Genomic DNA, 27,059 nt, shown 5'->3' with positions numbered 1-27,059 from the left:
TAACTTATGTTGGCATACAGCCACTGCAGTAATTATATCACTTGTGTGTGTCTGCACTTAGCTCCTTGTGTCGGCATTGCGCATCCTCTCCAGGAGTGCTTTTATTGATTGTACTGTCAGTGTGGGAAGGCTCCTGAAAGCCACTGTCAGTTGGCATAAGCAACGCAGTGTCTACACTGACACTGTGTTGACCTAACTACATTGACCCTGACTCTACGCCGCTCATGGAGGTGGACTTATTAAGTCAGCACAGCTGGACAGTTACGTCAGCGGAAGCAAAATTTAAGTGCAGACACTTTCATAGTTGGGTCAACATAAGCTGCCCTCTATTGACCTAACTCTATAGTTTTCAGAGTAACAGCCGTGTTAGTCTGTATTCGCAAAAAGAAAAGGAGTACTTGTGGCACCTTAGAGACTAACCAATTTATTTGAGCATAAGCTTTCGTGAGCTACAGCTCACTTCATCGGATGCCAAGCTTATCCTCAAATAAATTGGTTAGTCTCTAAGGTGCCACAAGTACTCCTTTTCTTTTAACTCTATAGTGTAGACCAGACCAAAGTGCTTTTTTGAGACAAGTAAATAGAAATTCCTCTATGTTGACCTGGAACAAACAGTTCAGTGGAAGGAGTGGTCAGTATGATGATCAGTGTCTGGAGTGAAAGGAGGAATCAGAGGAGACAAGATCAAAGCTGTTCCTTTGCTCAAAGTGAACATTCATGCCACTTGTTCAGTGTTTCACAATAAAGTCATTCGGATCTTGTCTACACTAGGAAGTTGTTACCTCTTTATCCATACTACTATGCAGTACAACAGCGCCCAATTATAGGGGTTTAAGGGTTCCTATATCGGTATAAATCTTATTCCTGTATGGGAAGGGGAATAAGCTGTACCAATATAAGGCACCTTATAACTGCATCCACACTAGGTGCAGACCAGACTCAGTTACCAGGAAAAAGCCTTTATGCACAGAAATATGCCTGTGGTGCCCTGAGTCCAGACACCAGCACCAGAATGCCCTTTGATCTTCAGTGGGACCATTTCACAATCTTCAAGCACTGTCACCACCAAAGTGACCCTTCTTTTAAGGGTGAACAATATGGTCACCAGACTGGGATTTTCTTCCCAGCCCTGCCCAGACTTAATTGCCCCGCGCCTCAGTTTCCCTAGCTGCAAAGTGGGGCTATAACTACTACACTTGCCTACTTCCTTCATTCAGGGACATCTGCCAGCGGGAGCCAGGCTGTCCTGGGCAGAAGGGGTCAGGCAATGCGGAGTGGCCTGATCCGATGTGGATCCGGATTCTCAGACACACAGTTTGGGGAGGGGGTGCTGGTCCTGGCCTGTCCCCAAGCCCTGGCTGGAGGGAGCCCGAGGCCCCCGCAAGGGACCGGGGCTGCGGAGGGGAGGGGCAGGGATCCTGCTGCGCCGGGTTTGGCTTCCTTTGTCTGCGTCCCAAACCTCCCCGAGCCCGGGAGGAATGCGGGGCAGGGGCAGGGGCAGGGGGCAGGGGCACGTGGCCCCCGCCCTCCCCGGGCTGCGGGTGGCTCAGGTCGGCTTGTGTCAATCAGGGCCCCGCGGAGCTGCGGGCGCCCAGCCACCAAACAGGTTGGAAAGTCATTAATTACCCAGCCATGCAGGGCTGCGCTCAGGCGACTGCGGCTGCCTCCGGGCTGCCGCCGCCGCTGCCTTGTTCCCATGGAGCAGGAGCGCAGGATGGCCGCCCCGCGCGGCTCTCCCGGCCGGCGGCTGGCCCCGCTGCTCCTGCTGCTGCTGATCGCCGCCGCCCCGGGCGCTAAGGTAAGGGGCGGGCGGGCAGGGGGGCGCTTACTCCGAGCCCCAGCGGGATCCGATCTGCAGGCACGCAGCCCTGAGCCCCTGCGGAGCGCTGGAGCCAGAGCCGAGAAGCAAAGGTGCCCTGCCCTGGGCTTGGGGCAGGCGGCCTAGGTGGCCTGCCTAGATGGCCCTCTTCAAGCTGCCCCGCTCCCAGGGTTAATCCCCCACCCCCACTCCATAGTAACAGCTCGGATCTTTTCCTGTCTTGTCTGTTTCCCCCATGTCCCCCACCCCCCTTTCAAGCTGCCCAGGAGGAGGCGATAAGACCCTGGCGGAGACATGTCCAGCGGCCCCAATGAAATCAGGAAAGGCAAGCTGTTTTCAAAGCCTCCTAGGAGCTCCACAAACTCACGTGGGGTGAAAAAAGGCAACCCCTGTCCCCCCTGCCCACGTTTGACTCAGCCGTGGCTAGAGTCCAGGTGTGGGGCAAGACTCAGCCCTGGTGGGCATTGGGCGGCTCTTACTGTGTTGGGTGTGACGGCACTAAACCAGCGCTAAACTCCTAGAAATGCCTTTGATGAAGTGAGGAGGGGTCAGGCAGGGGTACGGTACCCAGGGGCTGCCCACATGAGTAAGGTGAGTGGAGTTTGACCTTGGATCTGGAAGGAAGATTGCAGTTCCCTGACTGTAAAACAGGCAGAACCCAGCCAACCCCATATGGTGCCTAGGTTTATAAAACTTGTCAAGGCTTTCTTTGATTTTTTCTGATGCTCCGCTTCTGTTTTCACCCACATCCCAATGGAAAGGCTTAAAAATCTGGGCGGTTCAATGGGACAAGTATGTTGTGCATCTGATTTTCCCTAGCATTGTGCTTCAAGGCTGGTTGGGAAAGGGATTTTGTGCTGCTTGCCCTAGAGTTCCCTCCGAGGACTGGACCCCTCAGACACAGCAATGACTCTGGCACTCAGAAAGGAGTGATGGAGGTGAAATGGCAGCTTTTGGCAATGCAGGAGCGCAGATCAGCACCATCAGAATTGTACACATAGGGCTCTTCCCCTGAAAAGTGCGTAAACTGGTCAAGAATTAGCCCACAACTGTCCAGGGGAATAACTACCCTCATCCACCAAATTATGGACCCCTTCCTTTAAAGCTGGGGTATTGTGAAAGAATATTGTTGTGTTATTCTTTTATGAGCAGCAAAGAAGCCATGCCCTTTGTACCACAGGTAACCAGTGCTCACAAGCCTGTGGATGGAGATGAAAACTGATCCATTCCCTCCTTCCCCCTCCACTTCTCCTCCCACCCCCCTACCCCCCAAGTATGTGTGAAGTAGGCTCCTTGGTTAGCCAGCCTCATTTCACCATTCTCTGTAGCTGTGTGAGCACTGGAGCCCTCAAGCCATTCATTTTGTCCTTTCTGGAAGGGCAGAGACACACCCTCTGACCCAGCAGCCAGGCTCTTATTAGAGCTCTGTCCCCTTTAATAACACTTGTCTCCTAGCAGCTGTAAAGCCCTTTCTGTGAAATCCTCTTATTATAGGGCACTCACTCAAAGGCCTGGCCTGTAAGAACCACCTCTGTTATTATGACTGGAGGAGGCAAAATCCTAACTTCAATCATTCCACTGAACAGTGCCGCGACCTCCTCTCAGCTTTCATGGGTCGCTGAGCACAACGGGCTCTGTGCTTAACGTCTCTGAAGGAACCCCATATAGTTTCTTTATTGCAGATGGTTGATTCAGTGCTCCTTGCCCTGTTCGACTTCCATCTATGGCCTTGTCTTCACTGCTAAAAAGAAGGTATATTTATTAACTCAGGGTAAATAGTGTGCATGAGCTATCCTGAGGTAAAAACACAGGGAAGACCAGCCCCTTTAGTTTTACTATGAGGTCAACAAAGCAAGGTCAACCCCAAGTGGTGGTATAGTGCTGACCTCACCTAATTTACCTTGTGGTAGAACAAAAGTCTCTTGTCTTCACTGTGTTTTCACCTTGGGATAACTCATGCATCCGATGAAGTGAGCTGTAGCTCACGAAAGCTTATGCTCAAATAAATTTGTTAGTCTCTAAGGTGCCACAAGTCCTCCTTTTCTTCATGTACCTTAATTACCCTGAAATATATACCCTGTATATGAGCTATCCCAAGGTAAAACACACTGAAGACAAGACAGTTTAGTTTTACTGTGTGGTAAATTGGGTGAGGTCACCACTAACCTGCCACCTGGGGTTGACTTTGACTTGTTTACCTCATGGTAAAACTAAAGTAGTTGATCTTCACTGGGTTTTTACCTCAGGATAGCTCATGCGCATTCATTTATTGCTTTCCCCCAACACTGAGGTTTATGAGCAGATTCCATCCACATCTGTTTTGAGCTCCTGTTTGAACCTTTTGGGGGTTGCCTGGGTGGTTTTATATACCAAGTTATACCTTGGACATCTCCTTGGTTGTCCATGGCCTTTCTCTCCATGCACTCTTCCTTACAGAACAATTGTAGGTAGTTGGGTCATTCTGGCACATTTTGAGGACTGTGGTCATACTGCACTTTTGATCTATGGATGTCATCCTTTCTAGTCTATCTAACCTTGTCACACCTAGGATTTGGCAAAGGGACTTTGTTTCAAATGTTTGCAGCTTTTGCCCCATATGTTTTGCAATACTTCGCAACCATAAAGCAATGTGAATACAATAAGCATTATATATAAACTAGGGCTGTTGATTAATCGTAGTTAACTCATGCGATTAACTAAAAAAAAATAAATCGGGATTAATCACAGTTTTAATTGCACTGTTAAATAATAGAATACCAATTGAAATTTATTAAATATTTTGGATGTTTTTCTACATTTTCATATCTATTGTATTGGGTTATAATTGAAATCAAAGTGTATATTATTTTTTATTACAAATATTTGCACTGTAAAAATGATAAACAAAAGAAATAGTATTTTTCAGTTCACCTCCTACAAATACTATAGTGCGATCTCTGTCGTGAAAGTGCAACTTACAAATATAGATTTTTTTTTTTTGGTACATAACTGCACTCAAAACAAAACACTGTAAAACTTCAGAGTCTACAAGTCCACTCAGTCCTACTTCTTGTTCAGCCAATCACTAAGACAAAAAAGTTTCTTTACATTTACAGGAGATAATGCAGCCCTCTTCTTATTTACAATGTTACCAGAAAGTGAGAACAGGCTTTTGCATGGCACTTTTGTAGCGGGCGTTGCAAGGTATTTACGTGCCAGATATGCCAAACATTCATATGCCCCTTTGTGCTTCGGCCACCATTCCAGAGGACATGCTTCCACACTGATGACACTCATTAAAAAAATAGGTTTCAGAGTAGCAGCCGTGTTAGTCTGTATTCGCAGAAAGAAAAGGAGTACTTGTGGCACCTTAGAGACTAACCAATTTATTTGAACATAAGCTTTTGTGAGCTACAGCTCACTTCATCGGATGCATTCAGTGGATGAAGTGAGCTGTAGCTCACAAAAGCTTATGCTCAAATAAATGTGTTAGTCTCTAAGGTGCCACAAGTACTCCTTTTCTTTTTATTAAAAAATAATGCATTAATTAAATTTGTGACTGACCTCCTTGGGGGAGAATTGTATGTCCCCTGCTCTGTTTTACCTGCATTCTGCATTTTCATGTTATAGCAGTCTCAGATGATGACCCAGCACATGTTCGTTTTAAGAACACTTTCACTGCAGATTTCACAAAATGCAAAGGAGGTACCAGTGTGAGATTTCTAAAGATAGCTACAGCACTCAACCCAAGGTTTAAGAATCTGAAGTGCCTTCCAAAATCTGAGAGGGACGAGGTGTGGAGCATGCTTTCAGAAGTCTTAAAAGAGCAACTCTCCGGTGCGGAAACGACAGAACCCGAACCACCAAAAAAGAAAATCAAGCTTCTGCTGGTGGCATCTGACTCAGATAATGAAAATGAACAGGTGTCAGTCTGCACAGCTCTGGATGGTTATCGAACTGAACGCATCATCAGCATGGAAGCATGTCCCCTGGAATGGTGGTTGAAGTATGAAGGGACATATGAATCTTTAGCGAATGTGGCAGGTAAATAATATCTTGCAACGCCAGCTACAATAGTGCCATGAGAATGCCTCTCTTGTTTACATTAAATTGAGAACATTGAGAATGTTCTCAATTTCAGATGACATTGTAAACAAGAAGTGGGCAGCATTATCTCCTGCAAATTGTTTGTCTGAGCAATTGGCTGAACATGAAGTAGGACTGATTGGACGTGTAGGCTCTAAAACAGGGGTGGGCAAACTTTTTGGTCTGAGGGCCCCATCTGGTAATAGAATTTGTATGGAGGGCCAGGAATGCTCACAAAATTGGGGTTGGGGTATGACAGGGGGTGAGGACTCTGGTTGGGGGTGCGGGCTCTGGGGTGGGGCTCAGGGGCAGGATGGGGCTCCGGGCTGCAGCAGGGGTGTGGGTGGGGTGAGGGCTCCGGCTGGGGGTGTGGGCTCTGGAGTGGGGCTGAGGATGAGGAGTTTGGGGTGCAGGAGGGTGCACCGTTCTGGGACCGAGGGGTTCAGAGGGCTGGAGGGGGATCAGGGCTGGGACAGGAGATTGGGGTGCAGGAAGGGGTTCAGGCTGTGGCTGGGGGTGCAGATGCTGGGGTTCGGCCAGGGATGAGGGGTTTGGGGTGCAGGAGGGTGCTCCGGGCTGGGATCGAGGGGTTTGGAGGGTGGGAGGGGATCAGGGCTGGGGCAGGGTGGTGGGGTGTGAGGGCTCCAGGGTGGGGCTGAGGATGAGAGGTTTGGGGTGCAGGAGGGTGTTGTGGGCTGGGATCGAGGGGTTTGGAGGGCAGGAGGAGGATCAGGGCTGGGGCAGGGGGTTGGAGCATGGGGGGAGGCTCAGGGGTGCAGGATCCGGGTGGTGCTTACCTCAAGCAGCTCCCGGAAGCAGAGACATGTCTCTTCTCTGGCTCCTTCATAGAGGCGCAGCCAGGTGGCTCTGCACACTGTTCCATCTGCAGAAACCGCCCCTGCAGCTCCCATTGGCAGTGGTGCCAGGCCAATGGGAGCTGTGGGGGCAGTGCTTCGGGTGGGGGCAGCGTGCAGACCAGAGCCCCCTCTGGCTGCCCCTATGCGTAGGAGCCAGAGAGGGCCATGACGCTGCTTCCGGGAGCTGTGTGAGTGGCCCCCAACCCTGCTCCCCAGCTGGAGTGCCAGAGCAGTGCAAGCCCCAAACCCTGCTCCACAGCGGGAGCTCGAGGGCCAGATTAAACGGCTGGTGGGCTGTAGTTTGCCCACCCCCGCGCTAAAATTTTACATTGTTTTATTTTTGAATGCAGTTTTTCTTTTACATAATTCTACATTTGTAAGTTCAACGTTCATGATAAAGAGATTGCATTACAGTACTTGTATTATGTGAACTGAAAAATACTATTTCTTTTGGGGTTTTTTTACAATGCAAATACGTCTAATAAAAATATAAAGTGAGCACTGTACACTTTGTATTCTGTGATGTAATTGAAATACATATATTTGAAAATGTAGAAAACATCCAAAAATATTTAAATAAATGGTATTCTATTATTGTTTAACAGCGCAATTAATCGCAATTCATTTTTTTAATCGTGATTAATTTTTTTTAATTGCTTGACAGCCCTAATATAAATTGGATTTAGCTATCATGGACCCTGAGTGAAAGTTCCCCAAGGTAAAAAATACACCTTATTTAGCAGCGAAGGCAAAGCTGATGCTACAGCAGGGCAGCTAAACTTTGTTATACATATACTTCATAGTGCATCCATCTTAATGCATTTGTATAGCGCAAAGCTCTATGGGGCAAGGACTGGCTTTTTGTTCTATGTTAGTACAGTACCTAGCACAATGGGGTCCTGCTCCAGAGCTAGGGCTCCCAGGTGCTATGGGCAGTACAAATAATCACTAATAACACCAGTGCTGTTCCTTCAGGGCAGCATTCCTCTACACTTAAGTCAAATAGTCCCTTACTCTGTAAGTAGCCCCAAAAGAACTAGTGTCTGAGTAGTGAATATTCAACGTGAATAAGGGGTGGCAGAATCAGGCCATTAAATAAACAACATCATGACACTAAGTTGACCAACAGCTCCTCTTTCTTACTGTGCAGAAAATAGTCATTTACGGGCTGATCCTGCATTTTTCATGTACCCCAAATTCCCAGTGACTTGATTGCACAAGACATGCAGGGTAGGGCCTGTTTTTAGAAGTGTTCAGCACCTACCACTCCATTTGAAGCCAATGGGATCTCTGTGTGCTCAGCACCCCTAAAAATCAGACCCCAAGCCAGTGTGAGCTTAGAACAGCTAAATATCACTCCCCCATCCACACGCATATCCAAGGTCACTATCCTACCCTTTCTCCCACAAACCTCTAATTTTCCACATGGTTTCAGCCTTGGCTAGCTGAGAATCCCTAGGATAAGAGACAGTTTTCTGCTTAGAGCAAAATATCCCAATTGATTTTAACCAAAATCCTCCAAAGAAGTGGGATTGTTGTCTGTAAACTTAAACACTGTTTTAAGTATAATTGTAAATAAATGCAACTTTCCAGTTCTTATTCTGGGCTGCTGCTAGCCTGCTTTCTAATGTACTTCTTATTTGTACCTTATTACAGATCAAAATTCCCTCTTTGAGCACACAAATCTGCTCAAAGAGGGAATCCTTCGAGAACCTGTCACAAGTCATTATCCTACTGTCTGTCCTACTACTCATTCCCACCTCCTACATTCCATTACAGGGAATTCCCTCGAGTATCTTGTTTTGATTTTTTTTAAACAATCTAAATTTAATTTAATTCCCTCGAGTATCTTGTTTAAATTTTTTTTAAACAAACCTTTTCACCTCTACCAGTCTGTATCCAAAGTGGAATCTCTTTTTAAACAAAATATTAACCCTAACTAAACTACCCAAAGATGATAAAGTCATGCTGGAATGAAAAATAACTTTAGCTGAATGCCAGTTAGTTATAAAATATCTCAAGGCAAGCTACTGAGCCAGCTGGCTTACTAGCAGAATTTTGCAAGGCTCCACTAAAGTCTGGTGTCCCAGCTTTAATCAGAGCATAAAATGATGAAGCCCTAACGAGAACCAAACTCCCATAAAATATGTACAGAACAAACATTGTCATTACTTTTCATGATAGTAGGACTAGATAATATGGATGCTAACTGCAATTCCTATTATTACTGTGCACAGATCTTAACCTTCTATTAAATGATTCAGTGAGTAGAGTGTGGTGTTACATTGAGAAACACTTTAGTAGAGATCAGGTAGGTTTTTATCAGAGGAAGAACATGTGCAGACAATGCGAGGAGGTCTGTAAAAGTATTTGCCTCAATTTGAACTTTTAAACAGTCACATATGGCAATATTCAGAAAAGGTTTTGACTGGGTTGAGTGAAGTTCCCTACAATGACTACTGCAATAACCCAGTGGTGATCAGTGTCTTATATGCACAGCCTAAATTTGTGAAGTTTTAACAGAGAGAAATCCCCCCCCCCAAATTTCCCTAATAAAAGGAACTAGAGAAGAACATAAGAACAGCCAATGGTCCATCTAGCCCTGTATGCTGTCTTCCAACAGTAACCAATGCCAGGTGCTTCAGAGGGAATGAACAGAACAGGCAAACATCCAGTGATCCATCCCGTCATCAACTCCCATCTTCTGGCAGTCAGAGACTGGAAACACTCAGAGCGTGGGATTGCATCCCTGACCATATTGGCTAATAACCACTGATGGACCTATCCTCCATCAATGTATCTATTTTTTTTTAATCCTGTTATAGTTTTGGCCTTCACAACATCTCCTGGCAATGAGTTCCACAGGTTGACTGCACTGTATGAAGAAGTACTTCCTTTTGTTTGTTTTAAACCTGCTGCCTATTAATTTCATTGAGTGATCCCTGGTTCTTGTGTTATGAGAAGGAGTATTACGCTTCCTTATTCACTTTCTCCACATCAGTCACAATTTTATAGACCTCTATCTTATCCCCTCTTAGTTGTCTCTTTTCTCAGCTGAAAAGTCCTGGTCTTTTTAATCCCTCCTTACATGGAAGCTGTTCGATATCCTTAATCATTTTTGTTGCCCTTCTCTGTACCTTTTTCTATTCTAATACATCTTTTTTGAGATAGGATGACCAGAACTTCACACAGTATTCAAGGTGTACATGTACCATGGATTTATATAGTGGCATTGTGATATTTTCTGTCTAATTATCTATCCCTTTCCTAATGGTTCATAACATTCTGTTAGATTTTTTACTGCTGCTGCACATTGAGCAGATGTTTTCAGAGAACTATCCACAATGATTCCAAGATATCTTTCTTGAGCAGTAACAGCTAATTTAGATCCCATCATTTTGTATGTATAGCTGGGATTATGTTTTCTAATGTGCATTACTTTGCATTTATCATCACTGAACTTCATCTGCCATGTTGTTGCCTAGTCACCCAGTTATGTGAGATCCTTTTGTATCTCTTCGTCGTCTGCTTTGGATTGGAGTAATTTGTATCATCTGCACATTTTCCCACCTCACTATTTATCCCTTTTTCCAGATAATTTAAGAATATGTTGAACAGCAGTGGTCCCAGTATAGATTCCTTGGTCACACCACTATTTATCTCTCTCCATTGTGAAAACTGATAGTTTATTCCTACCCATTGTTTTCTATCTTTGAACAAAGGACTGCTTGCTTTGCTTAAAAGCCTTCAGTGAGGGATCTTGTCAAAGGCTTTCTGACAGTCCAAGTATACTGTATCCACTGGATCACCCATGTCCACGTTTGTTGACCCCCTCAAAAAATGCAAATAGATTGGTCAGGCATGGTTTCCCTTTACAAAAGCCAGGTTGACTCTCCCCAACAGATTGTGTTCATCTGTGTGTCTGATAATTCTGTTCTTTACTACAGTTGCCTGGTACTGTACTGAAGTTAGGCTTACCGGTCTATAATTGCCAAAATTGCCTCTGGAGTCTTTTTTAAAAATTGGTGTTGCAGTAGCTATCCTCCAATCATCTGGTAGAGAAGCTGGTTTAAATGATAGGTTACATACCACAGTTAGTAGTTCTGCAATTTCATATCTGAATTCCTTCAGAATTCTTGGGTGAATACCTTATAGTTCTGGTGACTTGCTACTGTTTAATTTATCAGTTTGTTTCAAAACCACCTCAACCAACCTGTTAATCTGGGACAGTTCCCCAGATTTATCACTAAAAAGAACGACTCAGGTGTGGGAATCTCCCTCACATCCTCTGCAGTGAAGATCAGTGCAAAGAATTCATTTAGCTTCTCTGCAATGGCCTTTTCTTCCTTGAGTGCTCCTTTAGCACCTCAGTCATCCAGTGACCCCACTGATTGTTTGGCAGGCTTCCTGCTATTGATGTATTTAAACTTTTTGCTGTTCGTTTTTAAATCTTTGGCTAGTTGATCTTCACATTCTTTTTTGGCCTGTTGTCTTCTGTCTTAGGGCATGTCTACACTCACCGGGGATTAACACTGTGGCGATCGATGCACCGGGGTTGATTTAGCGGGTCTAGTGAAGACCCACTAGATCAACTGCCAATCACTCTCCCGTCAATTCCGGTACTCCACCGGAACGAGAAGCATAAGGTAAGTCGACGGGAGAGTGTCTCCCGTTGACCCAGTATAACGTGGACACCGCAGTAAGTCGACCTAAGCTACGTCGAGTCCTGCTATGTTAGTCACGTAGCTGGAGTTGCGTAACTTAGGTCGACTTACCCTCGTAGTGTAGACAAGGCCTTAGCCAGCCTTTCCCTGGACCTCCTGACTTTAATGAGCCATGAAGTCAGGACATGGCAATAGAGCGTAATATGCACCATACATAAGGCTATGCTCAAACCACATTATCTAGAAAAATCCATTCCAGTTATGTCTGAGTTTCCAGAGGTTGGGGAAGAATGGCATAAATAGTGGCCTAAATTAATCCAGAGCATGACAAAGAATCATTCTTGGGTATTTATTTTGCTCGCAGTTCTCAGAAAGGTTGCCCTGAACAGTTTATACCACATTGATTGGAAACTGTCTTGCTCTGCAAGGTTGGGATAGTTTGTTTGGGGCTGTCTTTGCTGCTGAAGGAGCTACAGCTGCATTGTTAATTGGAATTAAGGACAGAGCAGGGAGGATGCTGGCGCTGTTGTAGGTGCTGGATTTTCCATTGCTAATATTGACTAATCTGAAGACTGCCACCTGGCTTTTTATAACACTGTCTGCAGAGCTTCTGTGTACAAAGGCCCAGGTACTTTTGCTGCATCGGAACAGCTGGGATGGTGCAGCTCCCTGTTCCTGTGTTAGCCCTGGCAAAGAGAGGTGCTAGAGCAGTTTCCGTACGCGTCAGGTCCAGAATACACCCCTGGCAGGGCTACAAAAGGGTCTCGGAAAGTGGTAAAGGTTTGGCTGGCAAGTTTAGTTTACACTAAAGAACTCCTCGATTCTCTCACTGTCCAGGAAGCCTAGGAGAGTGGTTCTCAACCTTTCCAGACTGCTGTACCTCTTTCAGGAGGCGTACTTGTCTTGCGAACCCCAGGTTTCACCTCACTTAATTACGTGCTCACAAAATCAGACATAAAAATACAAAAGTGCCACAGCACACTATTGGTGAAAAATCACTTACTTTCTCATTTTTATCACATAATTATAAAATAAATTGCGGACACCCCCCCACTACTCCCCAGGGTTGAGAAACAGTGGTATAGTATATAGAGCAGTATAAACATGTCATTGTATGAAATTTTAGTTTGTGCTTTTCATGTAGTCTGTTGTAAAACTAGGCAAATATCTAGAGGAGTTGACGAACCCTCTGGAAGACCTCCACGTACCCCCAGGAGTATGCGTACCCCTGTTTGAGAACCATTGGCCTAGGATGACCCCCCAGAAATCATTGTAGAGAGCACCTGTGTGAGTTTGAGTGTGGCCCATCTGTTTGAGGATTTAATTCCTGCCTCTCTATTTCTTTTTCTAAGAAGTCACTCAGAAATTGCATCTGACCATCACATTTTCCCTTAACCAGATCCATCAGCATCCTTAACAACAACAGCCCTGCACTACATCCCCATGGCCAGCATTCCCCCAGCATGCTCCTATGCTTGCAGTCTTGCAGTCCCCAGCTGTGGAATGGCTCTTTAGGGGCCGTTGCAGCAGAGCATAATTTAGATCAGCTTCCACAATCCCCCAGATTGGGGAAATGCAAAGGGTGGCTTAAAGCCAGCTGGACCCCTTTCTCCAAGTTGTGTCAGGTCTCTGCTTAATGTGGTGTTCTTCTCCCAGATCTTCTGGGCCTTGGCTGATGTCTGAGAATTCTGGAATGCCAAATTCACTCACCTGGTAGGCAGATCTTGGAATCTGTCAACGCAGCCAGGAAACATGGAGAAAACTAAGCACAGAAGCACATGTAATCTGGGATCTAGCCAACATCCCTCAATTTATTGTTTGGAAATTTGGAAGATGCCTAATGCTAGCACCATAATTAAAATCAGGAAGTGCAATTATGTCACAATTATTTAATGAAGTCTTATTTCTGTCAAAACAACAAATTCAGCAGAAAATTGGAAGCAACTGCCCAGTCTCCCGGTACCTGCAGCCCCACCATCACACCAGGAAGTCAGACATAGTGGTACAGTAAACCCATAGTGAGAGAGAAAAATGATACTTGAGGGTCATCTGCAGGCAGGTCTAATCGCTCATAGGCACAACATAACCACGTTTCTTTCTGATCTGACAAAGAAAATATTTGGTTTCACTTGCAAAAACTATCTTTATAGTGTCCTTACTTACATGAGTAAATACTTATAGGCACAGAATCTCAGATCAGTTCAGAGTAGTACGGTTCTCAGGTCTACCATGGTCCTAGAGGAAATTCACCATTTATCAGATAGCAAATCCCTATATTACAGGAGAGGAAATTGTGAGGGAGAGCATGTGACCTCTCCTGCTTCTGCACTGGGATAGTCCACATAGTCAAACGTTTTAACCCAATATTAGTATTCTTAATTATTTGTATTACAGTAGCACTTACAGGGTCTACAAAGAGGAAGTAAGAGGGAGTCTCTGCACCAGAGAACTTATCACCTAAATAGACAAAACTGACAAAAGATGGGAGGGGAAACTGAGGCACAGAGAGGGGCAGTAACTTGCCCAAGGTCACTCAGGAGGTTAGTGGCAGAGCCAGGAATGGAATTCAGTTTTTCTGAGTCATAGTCCAGTACCCCTAGATCACAAACTTACTCAGCTGCTTCTGCTTTTTAAACCTGACTTCTTCTTCTTTGGCCAGTATCTCTCAAACGAGGCTTCTTTCTGACTTCTGCGGCCATCTGACATGTCTGAGTGTTGTCGTGGGGAGATGGAAGCGTGCTACTCTAAATGAGCAACGAGCAAGCAGGGGCACAAGGTAGCATGGAGATGGATAAGCTCCACTATCTATTAGCTATTTAAGCCAAAGGACACTGTTGGTACAAGAACAAATGAGAATAAACTGGCCATGAATAAACTGAGATTGGAAATTTGAAGAAGGTTTCTAATCCTCAGAGGAGGGAGGTCCTGGAAAAGCCTCCCAATAGGAAGAGTGGGTGCAAACAACTTAACTAGTTTGAAGGCGCAGACTGATACGTTTGTAACAGGATTCTTGTGATGGAGTTGCTTATGATGGCAGGGGCCTGGAGATGGTGACCCAGGAGGTCCTTTCCAGTCCTCAGCCCTATGTTCTTATGATATCCCCCTCAGTACAACTGCAGGTATCACGTGTTTGAGAGGCAGCATGTGGATAGGGCATTAGACTGGGTCTCAGGAAGCCTGAGGTGTTGGTGGCTCAGTCCACGCAGCAGGTCAGTGACAGAGGGAAGTCACTTCATCTCTCTGTGTCTTTGTTTCCCATTCCATCCTTTGTCTGCATGGTCTACGCCGATAGTAAATTATTTGGTGCCGGGACCATCCCTCACCGTGCATCTGTACAGTTCCTAGCACAATGAGGCTCTGTTCTGGGCTGGGGGGGTCTCTAGGCAATACCAAAATACAAGTAATTATTATTCATGTAATCCTCACTCCGGATAGTTGCAAATCTGAGCTGAACAGCTGGAATATCCCAGGACAGGCCTTGTGGTGTTCTCAATGGTATAAAGGGGGTTGGGGGAGGTAGGGTTTGTATTAGAAAATAATTTGACTGAAGATATGGGATCCTTAGGGATCCTTTTTGGCTTTCCACGGAAGCTCTGAAAAATGTTATGTAAATCGACCCTTGCTAAACTGCACTTAATAATCTGCACAAAAGCTCCTGGCTCTTTGCCCCTCTGACAAAAGATTTAATAATAGATATTGTAGCCAGGTTGCTCATGCCGGAGAATCCACCACTTTTACCAAACACACCACAACACATTGATTGTTATACTAGGAAAGAGCATAAATAATCAAAGCTAAGCTACAAAAATAGATGAACAACATACATTGTGCGATGAGTGACCCTGGGTATTTTTATTGTCTGTTCATTGGCTAGTTGGCAAAACTCACTAATTCATAAAAGGTCTCCAAGTCACTACTGCAAACTGGCAAATTCCTATTAACACAGCAACAGCCTTGAAATTACTTCCCTGCACTCTCTCGCTTCAGTAAAACATATTTTACCGAGACAAGAAGTTATGAATGTAATTTACCAACTGCTAATACCATTCTGTTTATGTATCCCCTCTTCAATTTCAATTGACTAAAGTACACTTCTTGACAACTTGGCTTCAGTCATTGTAGGCTGCTGCCTTATACTGTTGAAATAATAGCTACATTCAACACTAGATGTGGCTGTATTTCAAGAGGGTGCAGTGCTTTCTCTGTAGGGGTGAGGGTTTTGTACACGTATTAATTTGTAAATTGCTCTGGGATCCTTTAAGCTGTTATACACTATGTGCACCCATGACATTGTCCCATTTCCTCAGCAATAAGAGAAGGAAAACTCAAGGAAAGCATTACAAGTTCTTACCTGCTGGATGAGAGAAAGGTGCAGCTGGCAGCAGCCTGTTGCAAAATGGCCACTTTAGGGCTGCAACTGCTTGGCTCTGCTCAATTTAAAGGGACAGCCCAGAAACAAAGATCCTGTAAGAGACCAACCCAGCACTGGGGGAAGTTATTAGGGGTCAGAAAGGGGCAAAATTAATTCACAGAATAAAGATAGAATACAACAGTGATCTCCTACAGAGCCCCCATTGTTAAGTTACAGCTGTGGGACCAGTTGTTATCAGCCAACACCTTGGATGATTGGCAGGAAAAAACAAGGATAAACAGAATGGTACATTCAGGGACACTTGCCATCCAGTTAGTGTGAGACATGGCAGGTAAATGTAAGCAGAATTCAATCTGACAGCAATATGCAGGGGGGCGGCAGTAAAGGACCTGATCCCACAATGAGCATCACGGGTGAACCCCTGCACCTGTGTGGGTCCCCATCAAAGCCAGTGTGTGGGGATGGCCTATACAGAGCACACTGCAGGGGCACGTCTTAAACCATTAAAGATGATGGGCTTGATTCAGCCCTGCTGACACAAGGGTGTGCTGCAGTGAGGGGGGATTCACCCCCTAGAGGATGACAGGGTGGGATGCAGCTGCCACGCTCCCTCAGGAGGTTTGGTGGTCCTGACAGGGTTCCATAGGAGCCCCGCTTGAGCAGGACCTAGCTCCCAATCCAGAGTCTGCCAACTAGAAAAGTAGGAAACTGAAGGGGATGAAACCTTTCCTCCATGCTGCCGAGAGGAAAACTCTAAGGAAAATGTACTTGGGAGCTTGGAGCGTAAGAGGTTAAAAACACATGGCCAGGCCCAACATGCTGCCAGAGGCAGGCCCACAGAACCTCAGAGCCTGCTCTGAAAGGATTCCGGAGACACCTGCTTTCTGGGTTGCTGGTTACTCAGCGTATCACAGGGTTTGGAGTTGGTCTCCAAGAGCCAGACTGTCCAGTGCTCACCACCCCCCAATTAGAGGCAGCTTTTCAAAAGTGCTCAGCAGCCAGCAGATCCCATTGTGCTATTTAAGACCAGATTCTCATCAGAGCTCTGCACCCAACACGTCCCCACTGCACTCTTTTGCAAATTTGGCCCAAAGAGACTGTCTTCAACGCACTGTCCTGGGTCCCCATCTGCCATTTACCAACATCTTAAGTGACACTGACATGCAAGCCAACATTAAACACAAGCTGCTCCTTAAGGCCTCATTTTTGAAGGAGGGGGTTGGGTTTGTGATCAAGAACTAAGCGTTTGCATATCCATCACATCTCCGCAAATCACAGCTCGCTCTCCCTTCTCCCCCATTAAGGGACAAAAATTATTAATGACCTCATATTGCTCAAAGGGCCCAAGGCTTTGGCTTCCATTGTAGGTCTCCATCCTTATGAATTCTGCTGTCTTTGCTTGGTTCCTCATATATATACACAGACCCGCCCCGACTGGCACTGTAGAAAGACTCAGCACCGTGGATGTGAAGAACTTGAGCGGGGAATGGTATTTTCAAGGAAGCTTGTGGTAGGAGAGTGGGGAATTCAGTTGGAGAAGTCAGGTGAAATAATGCAATAGCAATTTCAAGAGGGTCAGGTGAAACGTCGCTTCTCAGTTAAAATGTTGGGGCTTTTGTGTGAAAGATTATGAATTTATCATTTGTGGAGCGATGTTAAAAATACATTTGTTGCTCCAGTGAGTTGACGTGCACCATCGGCTGTGCTTGCAGTGCAAACTCCATTGTGTTCCCTCATTCAGAGTGGATGCTGACCAGTACGGGAATGGGGTCCCTACTGGCGCCTTGCTGTGACAATAGGCACTCAGCAGGGGAACCACCCAACCGCTGTTTTATGGGGAGTCCATTACTGGTGTGCAGGGGTCCACCAAAAGCTGATTTGGAGCTCAGAAGCCAATGCCAAAATCCAAAGACCTGCATCCGATAAGGGGCTGCTAAGAAGTATATGATCAGATAACTATGGCCCCACTCTTGAAACTAGAGCTATGTGGGTAAACCTCTGTGGGCTGGGGGTGTCTCTGTGCAGATCCAGTGGAAAGCCTGCAGCTGAGGTTATCAAGCAAGAATCATGCAAATCATCATATGCTGCAATATAAACACATACACTGTGTAACCTTGAGCAGAACATTGTGAGCTGTGGCCCTTCCTGCATTCTCCTACAGCTCTCCTTCATTCCCTTGAAATATAGGAGGGAGGGGCGCTGAACCTCCATCAGCCCTGTTCCTGTTGCAGGGGAACTTCTCCAGGGGCTGAAGTTGCGGGAGCTCAAGCAGCTCCCTCGTGGTAACGGTGACTACTCAGTGGGCAGAGGAAGGCCTTGCTCAAGTCACTGGCTTGCTGATGTCCCAGTGTCAGCACACAGCCAGTCTGATCTCGACACAGCGGGAGGGGAAGGGGATTTTGAAGATGGTGGGATGTTGGAGTTTAAACCTAATAGTGAAAGTTGGATTCAGGGAATAGAAGCTGGGAGCCTGATTCACACTTCCCTGTTTCTGTGTTTGGAGCCAGGATGCAGTAGTGTCCAAGGTAACTTTAAGCCACTCGGTGTTCTGAGACCATGCAGAGGCTGGCCTAGTGCCCAGTGTAAGGTAAAGCCGCCCGTGTTCTGCTTTCCGTGTCCCCCTCTGGGACACAGGAAGCAGAGAATAGCCGTGGTGTAGTGCACTCCTTATAAGAGATGGGGATCAGCCTGAATGACCCAGGAATCCTATGCTTGCGAAGGGGCAGATACTGGGGACTGTACAATAGGAGCCATGTAGTTTAGACTCTACCATGGCTGGCCTACCCTCTCCAAACTAGAAGACTTAAGGTTTTCACTTTTGTGGCCCACCCAAAGATCCACAGAGGAGAGGGTTGATCCCCTCCCAAGGGCAGCTGCAGAGCTGGGGTTCTCAAGCTAACCATCCTCTGTTTTTGTCAGGACAGTAGTGAGGCAGCAGAAGGAGCAGGCCCCTGGGATGAAGAGGTCACCAAGTGGTGGGGGGAATGGAGCTCCTGGTCCACATGCTCCCGTACCTGTGGGGGAGGAGTGATGTCCCGGGAGAGGCACTGCTTGCGGCAAAGGTAAGCAATGGAGCAGCACCAGCTAACGCCAGACTCATGGACACTCATGAAACCTTTACCGATAAGGTGCCCAGATGCTGGATGCACCCAGCGGAGGGGAGCGGGAGGCAACACCCAGGGCAGAGTGTCTCTCCTTTCCTGCGGAGCCTTTCACATGCCCTGAATGATTCCAAGCTCTAGAAAGCAGAACTGACATTTCTGTGTTTGCCAAAAGCCACCAGATATTTGACGTGGCAGGAAAAACTGGATATTTATGGATCTGGAACAGAACTGCAGCTGGATGCTTAACAGGCTCCTCTGCCCGCTACAGCCCACCTGCAGCCAGCCTCAGCTTTTCTTACTAGCTGCAGGGAGGGGTGACCCAAAGTGCATCCTTCTCCCTCCCGCATCCCTCTCATGGAGATCCGCTGCCTTCCAAGTAGTGCAGTGGTATTAGCTCTGTATCTGAAACATTTCAAATTCTAGTGTGGTGACCCCCATTTTGGTCACAACTGGGGACTGAGCAGAAACCCTCCAGAGCTAAAAGCATGAGCTTCTACTGCTGGAGGTGAAAGGTGCTTGGAGCTGTAATAAACTCACATCCTCTTTGACGCAGGCACAAAGGAGGACTCATGGGTTACACTAGGCAACTGTGCTCTGCAACGTACATATCTTGGAGTAACGAAGCATGCTGGGCTGGGGAGCTGGGCCACTTTTCGCGTCTTCTTTTTCGCTTTGCATCTGGCTGATGTAGAGGACAGGGTATATTTCACATGTGGTGTACGTTGCTCAGAAAGCGGGTAGAAAAGTAAAGAGCCCTGCTTTGACATCCAGCAGGCCTGTGAAATGTGCATAATTTACACTGATTTGGTAATTCCGTAGGGACCATCTTCAGCCCTGGCATAAGCAGGTGCAACTCATGTTGGCCTACGGGTGAGTTGCACCCACTTACAGGTGAGGGCATGGGCGATGGTGGGACTTAGGTAGCTGCCTTTATCTCACATCCCCCTGTCAGTTGCTTTTGTTGCTATGCCCCCCATCTCCCTGCCACGTGCCTTCAGCAGATAAGCTACGCTTGCTTGGCAAACCCGCCACGGCAATGCCAGTTACACTATTGTGCTAGAGCCACTTACACTGACCTACCCTCCATATGCAACTTACTCTGGTGCTTCTGACACTGCCCAGTTAATCCCGGAGCATTGGGCCCAGGCACGTCTCTGGGACTTCCTCCTCTTTTTCATTGTGTGGCTGTCTCCAGGGCCAGCTCTAGGATTTTGGCTTTCCCAAACAAAAAAATGTTTGGCCACCCCCGCTTTTTTTTGTGCCCCTCTCTGCCCCCGCCCCAACTCCACCCCTTCCCAACCTCTTCCCCAAATCCCCAGCCCTGCCTCCTCCCCCAGGCGTGCCGCATTTCCGCCCCCCCCCCCCCCATTGCTTCCTGTGGCTCCCCCCGGCCCTAGCTCCCCTCCGCTCCGCCTGCTTCCCTGAACACGCTGCCACTCCGCTTCTCCCCCCCCTCAGGCAAGGGAGAGGCAGCGTGTTCAGGGGAGCAGGGGGAGCGGAGGTGAGCTAGGGCCGGGGGGAGCCACAGGAAGCAATGGGGCAGGGTAGAGGAACTGCTCCCCGCCCCAGCTCGCCTCCGCTCCACCACCGCCGCCTCCCCCGAGCGTGCCGCTGCTCGGCTTCCCCTTCCTCCCTCGCTCCCTCCCAGGCTTGTGGCGCGAAACAGCTGTTTCGCGCGTGGCAAGCCTGGGAGGGAGGGGGAGAAGCGGAGCGGCGGCGGCACGCTCAGGGGAGCAGGCAGAGGTGAGCTGGGGCGGCGGGGGCACATTTCTAGGGGCGGCAGGGGCGGCGCTGGAATGCTGCCCCTAGAAATGTGCCGCCCCAAGCACCTGCTTGCTTGGCTGGTGCCTAGAGCCGGCCCTGGCCCTCTCTCGCTCAGATCCCCTCCTGCTCGCTCCATTCATTCCCTCACGTCACAGCAGCTGATGGCCTGTGGCACTTGCCAGTGAACACCTGCTGCTCTCTCTCAGCCAGGCTATATTGCTAGCTCCTGTCAAATCCGCCACTGAGGGCGGCGCAGGGGACTGGAGTGGAAGCCTCTACCTCCACTAAAGAGATGAATGAGACCCCTGGAGAGGCATCTCTTTAACCTGCTAATGAGACTCCCTGGATGCTAATGAGAGCTGGCATCTGAGAGTGCAGAGAGCTCACTGTGTCTGCCCCTCTCCTCTGCTCCTTTCCATTCTGCATGAATGCACTTCTAAGCAGAGGAAGCCCAGGCACGGCCTCCTCCCTCTTCCCTTCCTTCAAAAGGAAAAAAAAAAACCCCTTCTTTTATGTGGGTTGGCTAGCTGCATAATTAGGATCCGGATGTGCAGAGGTGCCTTCCGTCTGGAGATAGCCATGATTCTCCGATAACTTCACCACTAACAAGACATGCCAGTGTCTGTGTCCCCCCTCTGCCCGGTGAGCACAGACACTGCCATCATAGGAGAAAGATGGGGAAAAGAAATGGGAAAGGGGGCCTGAGTGCCCCCAGAGTGTTCCCTGTGCCTTCCTAGCTAGGGCTCTGTGTCCTCCAGGCCTGATCCAAAGCCCAGTGAGTCCTTCCACTGACTTCAATGGGCTTTGGAACCGGCCCTCTGTAATTCCACAGCCAGGGAATTTGCTGCAGAATCTACCCCTCACTGCAGGGTTTTGCTCCAGAATTCAAGCTTGCATTTAAAAACAAAAATATAGAAAGCTTTCTGCAGCTGCAAAGAAAACCTTCCAAGCCTCAGCCAAGTGTACACAGTGCTGTGATATCTGCCTGAGTCTGCAGACAGCCTGAAATAATGCTGCCCTGTTTCATCCCAAGGGGATGATAACTGTGAAGTCTCAGGCTGCACACTTTGTTTCCAGCATTGTTTAACACTTTCACTGCTGACGCTCTGCAGAGTGAGCCAATATGCTTATTCCATGGTTTCAAACTGCACCCCCAGCTACCAAAAGATTGTCCCCTTCTCAACTGTCGAGAACTCCAGCTCCCCCTGACAATGTCCGCTGCAGACCAGGACGAAGGCACATTGGTAGTGCTGTGCTGGGAAACTTGCACAGCATTTGGATTATTTTGCCATCACAAGCACCAAATTCACGCAGCCATTTCTAGGTAACTGCAGTGCAATAGATTGTGCCATCACCGCACAATGGCCCAGTGAATCCTGAAACTGACCAACTTGGTCACAGTGCTTCTGTTTCATTAGCGTCTGTTAGGAGCATAGGATTTGCTTAGGAAAAGAGCCGAGTGTTGCACTTTCCAGTGGGGTATCCTGTCTCTGGCAGTGGCTAAAACTGAAGGCAAAAAAACCAAAACAACCCACAGGGTGTACCACTGTACGGTGTTATCCCTGCAGGAAGAATTTCCTCTATGTTCTGACAGGTGAGATTTGTCAACCCTATCATTATTTTAGCAAATACAGTCAGCAGTCGACCTACCTAATCTATTCCATGCATTCTTAACCTGGGAGGTGCAAGCAGGTCTCAGAGGATTGCAAATGTGGCACCCATTGTTTTAGTTGACACACAGGCTTGAACCAGGGACATCCTGTGTTAAAAGCATAAGATGCCACAGCTTGAGGTAGGATCAGGCCTCTATAGCAAGGGCTCTAACAGCTCCATATCCTCTGCATAATGACAGGTTTCAGAGGAACAGCCGTGTTAGTCTGTATTCGCAAAAAGAAAAGGAGTACTTGTGGCACCTTAGAGACTAACCAATTTATTTGAGCATGAGCTTTCGTGAGCTACAGCTCACTTCATCAGATGTTTACCGTGGAAACTGCAGCAGACTTTATATACACACAGAAATCATGAAACAATACCTCCTCCCACCCCACTGTCCTGCTGGTAATAGCTTATCTAAAGTGATCAACAGGTGGGCCATTTCCAGCACAAATCCAGGTTTTCTCACCCTCCACCCCCCCACACAAATTCACTCTCCTGCTGGTGCTAGCCCATCCAAAGTGACAACTCTTTACATAATCAAGTCGGGCTATTTCCTGCATAGATCAAGGTTTTCTCACATCCCCCCCACCCCCATACACACACAAACTCACTCTCCTGCTGGTAATAGCTCATCTAAACTGACCATTCTCCAGGTTTAAATCCAAGTTAAACCAGAACATCTGGGGGGGGGGGTAGGAAAAAACAAGAGGAAACAGGCTACCTTGCATAATGACTTAGCCACTCCCAGTCTCTATTTAAGCCTAAATTAATAGTATCCAATTTGCAAATGAATTCCAATTCAGCAGTTTCTCGCTGGAGTCTGGATTTGAAGTTCAAATCCAGACTCCAGCGAGAAACTGCTGAATTGGAATTCATTTGCAAATTGGATACTATTAATTTAGGCTTAAATAGAGACTGGGAGTGGCTAAGTCATTATGCAAGGTAGCCTGTTTCCTCTTGTTTTTTCCTACCCCCCCCCCAGATGTTCTGGTTTAACTTGGATTTAAACCTGGAGAATGGTCAGTTTAGATGAGCTATTACCAGCAGGAGAGTGAGTTTGTGTGTGTATGGGGGTGGGGGTGGGGGGGATGTGAGAAAACCTTGATCTATGCAGGAAATAGCCCGACTTGATTATGTAAAGAGTTGTCACTTTGGATGGGCTAGCACCAGCAGGAGAGTGAATTTGTGTGGGGGGGTGGAGGGTGAGAAAACCTGGATTTGTGCTGGAAATGGCCCACCTGTTGATCACTTTAGATAAGCTATTACCAGCAGGACAGTGGGGTGGGAGGAGGTATTGTTTCATGATTTCTGTGTGTATATAAAGTCTGCTGCAGTTTCCACGGTAAACATCTGATGAAGTGAGCTGTAGCTCACGAAAGCTCATGCTCAAATAAATTGGTTAGTCTCTAAGGTGCCACAAGTACTCCTTTTCTTTTTTCCATATCCTCTGTAGATCAGGCACGGAGGGGTACCTGTAACACTCACCAGTGGCTTATACAAACACCCTCTCTTTCTTTATGGCTAGATGGGGGAGGAGCCCGGCATCTTTTTGCTCCAGTAACGTGGCACAGCTGGCACTGTAGGTAGCAACGTGCTATATAGAACAATGAGTTTCACATAGCTTCTGCCCAGATTCTTCCCAGGCCCCTCTATTTCTTTGCCATCCGGAGTAGGCTCAATACATTGGTGGCTGGCTTCCAAAAGCATCCTGCCACTCAATCTGCCCAGCAGGGACTGGGTGGTGGTTGCACACACAGACAAGTCTGTACCAAGCCTTTACAAGGTATGTCTACACAGCAACAAAAAGCCCACTGCTGGCCCATGCCGGCTGGCAGAACTCAGGGGAAGGGGCTGTTTCATTCAGTGCAGGCTTCCAGGATCAGGCTGGAGCTGAGTTCTGGGACCCTCCCACCTTGCAGCGTCCTAGAACCTAGGCTCCCAGAACTCAGGCTCCTGCCCAAGCCCAGATGTCTACATGGCAGTGAAACAGCCCCTCAGCCCAAGCCCTGCAAGCCTGAGTTCGCTGACACAGGTCAGCTGTGGGTGTCTACTTGTTGTGTTGACATACCCAAGGTGACAAGTGTCTGGGTCAGTCCAATCGCTGGTGCTACGGAATTCCACTCTTTTTAAAATGCCAGTCATGGTGTTTGATTTGCTTGTTATTTGCCATCTGGGTGTTTTTGCTAGAGTGCCGTGGAACTTGGGTTATCTGTTTTGTGGGAAATTCCGCTGCTGTGTATTTCTTTGCAGTTCTGACACAACCAAAAAATTGCAACAGTTCCCTCCAGCCAAAATAAACTAAAATTGTGTGGGGTTGATTGTAACATTTGGATAAAATTCATACATTTTGTTCTGATTTAGACTTTATCATATACAATATTTAAAAATGGAAGCCATCATTTTGAAACAGAAAATGGAAACATTACATTGCAAAAATGTCAAAGTAGTCCCTCTGGACTTTATTGGACTGCTCCAGTCCCATTTTTTTCTAAACAACATTTTGTTGAAGTCAACACATTTCCACAAAACATGGCGGTATTGACAAAATGGCATTATCCGATGGAAGAACGTTGTGTATGAAATGTTTCAAACAGCTCTAATGATTATTATTGCCAGTAATCATGTTTGTGTACAGTAGTACCCAGAGATCACTAGAGTCAGGGCTCCACTGGGCTAGGGGCTGTACATACACCTAGTAAGAGACTGTTCCTGCCCCAAAGAGCTTACAGGCGGGAGAGGAAAGTGAGGGGAAGTGATTTGCCCAGCATCATACAGCAGGTCAGTGGTGGAGTCAGGAATGAACCCAGGGCTCTTGAGTTCTAAATGAGTAGGCTATGCACTGGATCACACTGTCTGTCACAGCCCTGATAAAGAGCTCCTGCCAAACACTCACCACCGTAGCCTGATTGTTTAACGGTGGCAGTAACTAACATCCTCCCAACCCCCGCTTGTAACTCAGATTGCCCAGGGATTAGAAGATGCAGCATTGCAAGCAGCTGGTGCATGTGAAGCAGTGATTTCTCAATTAAAACCAGGAGTATTGATTAAGCAGGTTCGATTTATGAATATGAAGTCAGCTCCCCCGCTGCCTCAAAGCATGAGTCACCGGACCCGATGCTACTGTTGATTCAACTTTAGGTACCTTTAATATTACAACACCAAGCTGTTGTGTTTGGGTCCCATGCACTGATCCATGTGCTTTATCCCTTGGTCTGGGTAGGCTCCAACCTCTCTCTCTCTTACTTTGGCTTCTGACACATTTCCTGAGCACAGACTCTCTGTTAGCCACTCATGGAAGTGTGACCAGTGGGCCCCCAGGACCAGTGCTGACCTCCCAAGATATCCAAGTTGCTTAAGCATATCCCTTCCCAGAGCTTCAACCTTGCGATCACTCTGGTTTACTGTTTACCTCTTCAGAGACAAATGATAGCACGTAACTCAGAATAAAACACCTATACATCCTTCCCTGCCTCGGTGTCCTCACCGCTCATGAGCATTCGTTGGGCCTAAGTCAAACTCTTTTAAGGAGTCTAGGATCCTTCCTCTCCTCTTTCCCTCCTGCACAAGGCTTCTCCTGTGTCTCCTGCTTCTGGTCTCGTCTCCCTCTCCCCAAAATGGCTAGCAGCGACCTCACTTCGCTTTCATAACTTCCAGTCTCCTTTGTCAGTCTGCTTCATCAGGTGAGCAAAGTCCCTCACCATGCAGGGGTGAAAGTAAGTCAAGTGACTTACCGGTACGCTGGGGCCAGCTCTGGCCCCTGGAAAGGGCGGGGCTGAGGGGGTCAGAGCCAGCCCCAGCCCAACCTATAAGGTAAGTGCCCCTCCCTCACCGGGGTATCAGCAGCAGCCCAGGGCTCCCGAGGCTATTTAAAGGGCCCAGGGCTCCCCTGCTTCTACTGGTCCTTTAATTAGCCACTGGAGCCCTGGGGAAGCGGCGGGGCTCCAGCGGCTATTTAAAGGACCAGGGCGGCAGAGGCAGCTGGAGCCCCGGCCCTTTAAATAGCCCCTGGAGCCCCGCCGCTTCCCCAGGGCTCTGAGGGCTATTTAAAGGGCCTGCGGCTCCCCTGCTTCTACCGCCCCGGTCCTTTAAATAGCCCCCGGAGCCCTGGAGTAGCAGCGGCGGGGCTCCGGTGGCTATTTAAAGGGCCAGGGCAGTAGAAGCAGGGGAGCCCCAGGCCCTTTAAATAGCTGCCGGAGCCCTGCAGTTGCTACCCCAGGGCTCCAGCAGCGGGGCTCTGGAGGCAATTTAAAGGGCCTGGGGATCCAGCCACTGCTGGGAGCCCCCGGCCCTTTAAATTGCCCCCTGGGGAAGCCGGGCTGCCCCAGTATGGTGCCGCGGCTCTTGCCGGTACACCGTACTGGGGCGTACCGGCTTACTTTCACCTCTGCCACCAGGTGATGCATAGCTTAGTGACCAACCCACCTGGGCAGCCTGGTTCTTCTGTGTGGCAGCAAACTCTTTGTCCAAGGGGGCTCCCATGTGAATAGAGGACTAGCAAGGTTTAATGACCTGCCATTGTTAACCCTGTGCCACTAGCCCTTGGGATTTCATCCTAAAATGAAGGTAAAAGACAAAACAGAAGGCAAACAAGGCCCACATTCAATATGGAGTCTGCAGTCTGATAGAGGTACACATAGAGTGTCCCCACTATCAAACAGAATTCATAAGTTGTACATAGATCCCCAAACTGTCACACTGTTTCATCAGTCGTTCTACCTGGACAGAGAGAGAGAAAACGGCATAGCCAGGAGGAAGGTG

General features: G+C 47.6%; 1 protein-coding gene across 4 annotated transcripts in view; it reads left to right on the top strand.

Annotated features, from left to right (window-relative positions):
* Positions 1–1,640: 1,640 nt before the first annotated feature.
* The window catches only part of LOC140915916 (ADAMTS-like protein 2), a 45,294-nt gene continuing 19,875 nt past the window's right edge, over positions 1,641–27,059 (top strand). For 2 of the 4 annotated variants that reach the window (XM_073356539.1, XM_073356541.1), the window contains exons 1-2: positions 14,113–14,181; positions 18,702–18,839. In XM_073356539.1, coding sequence (XP_073212640.1) covers positions 18,762–18,839 — 78 coding nt within the window. In that variant the 5' untranslated portion in view covers positions 14,113–14,181; positions 18,702–18,761. Of the gene's footprint in view, positions 1,799–14,112; positions 14,182–18,696; positions 18,840–27,059 lie in introns of those variants that run through there. The other 2 variants (XM_073356538.1, XM_073356537.1) reach the window with 2 other exon arrangements.

This window comes from Lepidochelys kempii, chromosome 8 (genome assembly GCF_965140265.1).
Source record: "Lepidochelys kempii isolate rLepKem1 chromosome 8, rLepKem1.hap2, whole genome shotgun sequence".
Classification (NCBI taxonomy): Eukaryota; Metazoa; Chordata; order Testudines; family Cheloniidae; genus Lepidochelys; species Lepidochelys kempii.
This window is presented reverse-complemented; position numbering and strand designations above follow the sequence as displayed.